At 66.8% G+C, this 659-nt stretch overlaps 1 protein-coding gene across 1 annotated transcript in view; it reads right to left on the bottom strand.

Moving 5' to 3' along the window:
- Positions 1-659, bottom strand: part of SUPT5H (SPT5 homolog, DSIF elongation factor subunit) — a gene marked incomplete at its 5' end in the record, with an annotated part of 9,277 nt that overhangs the window by 1,639 nt on the left and 6,979 nt on the right. Inside the window, 2 exons of the mRNA XM_017733554.1 lie at positions 176-334; positions 472-633. Coding sequence (XP_017589043.1) covers positions 176-334; positions 472-633 — 321 coding nt within the window. The remainder of the gene's footprint in view (positions 1-175; positions 335-471; positions 634-659) is intronic.

Genomic DNA, 659 nt, shown 5'->3' with positions numbered 1-659 from the left:
GTCCCAGGAGCAGTTTCCCCATTTCAAGCCACATTTAGGGGTCCTCCACCCGCAAAACCCCAGATCTGGGGTCCCCAGGACCGTTTCCCCCCCTTTCCAACCCCACTTGGGGCTCTCCCCCCCAGTCCCACATTCTGGGGTGCCCGACCCCACAGGTTTCAGGGTCCCCACTCACATGGCAGGCGTGCCGGGGGTCTGGGGGTTGTAGGGCTGGCTGACTTGTGGGGATGCGGGGTCGGGGTACCCCGGGGTTTGGGGGTTCGGGGTGCCCCCGTAGCCCTGCGGGGACGGGGTGGGCTCGTCCTCAAAGCCGTACTCGAAGTCCTCGTCCGCCCTAGAGTGGGGAAATTGCAAAACCCCAGATCTGGGGTCCCCAGGACCGTTTCCCCCCCTTTCCAACCCCACTTGGGGCTCTCCCCCCCAGTCCCACATTCTGGGGTGCCCGACCCCACAGGTTTCAGGGTCCCCACTCACATGGCAGGCGTGCCGGGGGTCTGGGGGTTGTAGGGCTGGCTGACTTGTGGGGATGCGGGGTCGGGGTACCCCGGGGTTTGGGGGTTCGGGGTGCCCCCGTAGCCCTGCGGGGACGGGGTGGGCTCGTCCTCAAAGCCGTACTCGAAGTCCTCGTCCGCCCTAGAGTGGGGAAATTGGGGAGGGGG

Source organism: Corvus brachyrhynchos, unplaced genomic scaffold (assembly GCF_000691975.1).
Source record: "Corvus brachyrhynchos isolate BGI_N302 unplaced genomic scaffold, ASM69197v1 scaffold1135, whole genome shotgun sequence".
In the NCBI taxonomy this organism is placed as follows: domain Eukaryota; kingdom Metazoa; phylum Chordata; class Aves; order Passeriformes; family Corvidae; genus Corvus; species Corvus brachyrhynchos.
Note: the sequence above shows the minus strand (reverse complement) of the source record. Positions and strands in the feature narration are given on the sequence as shown.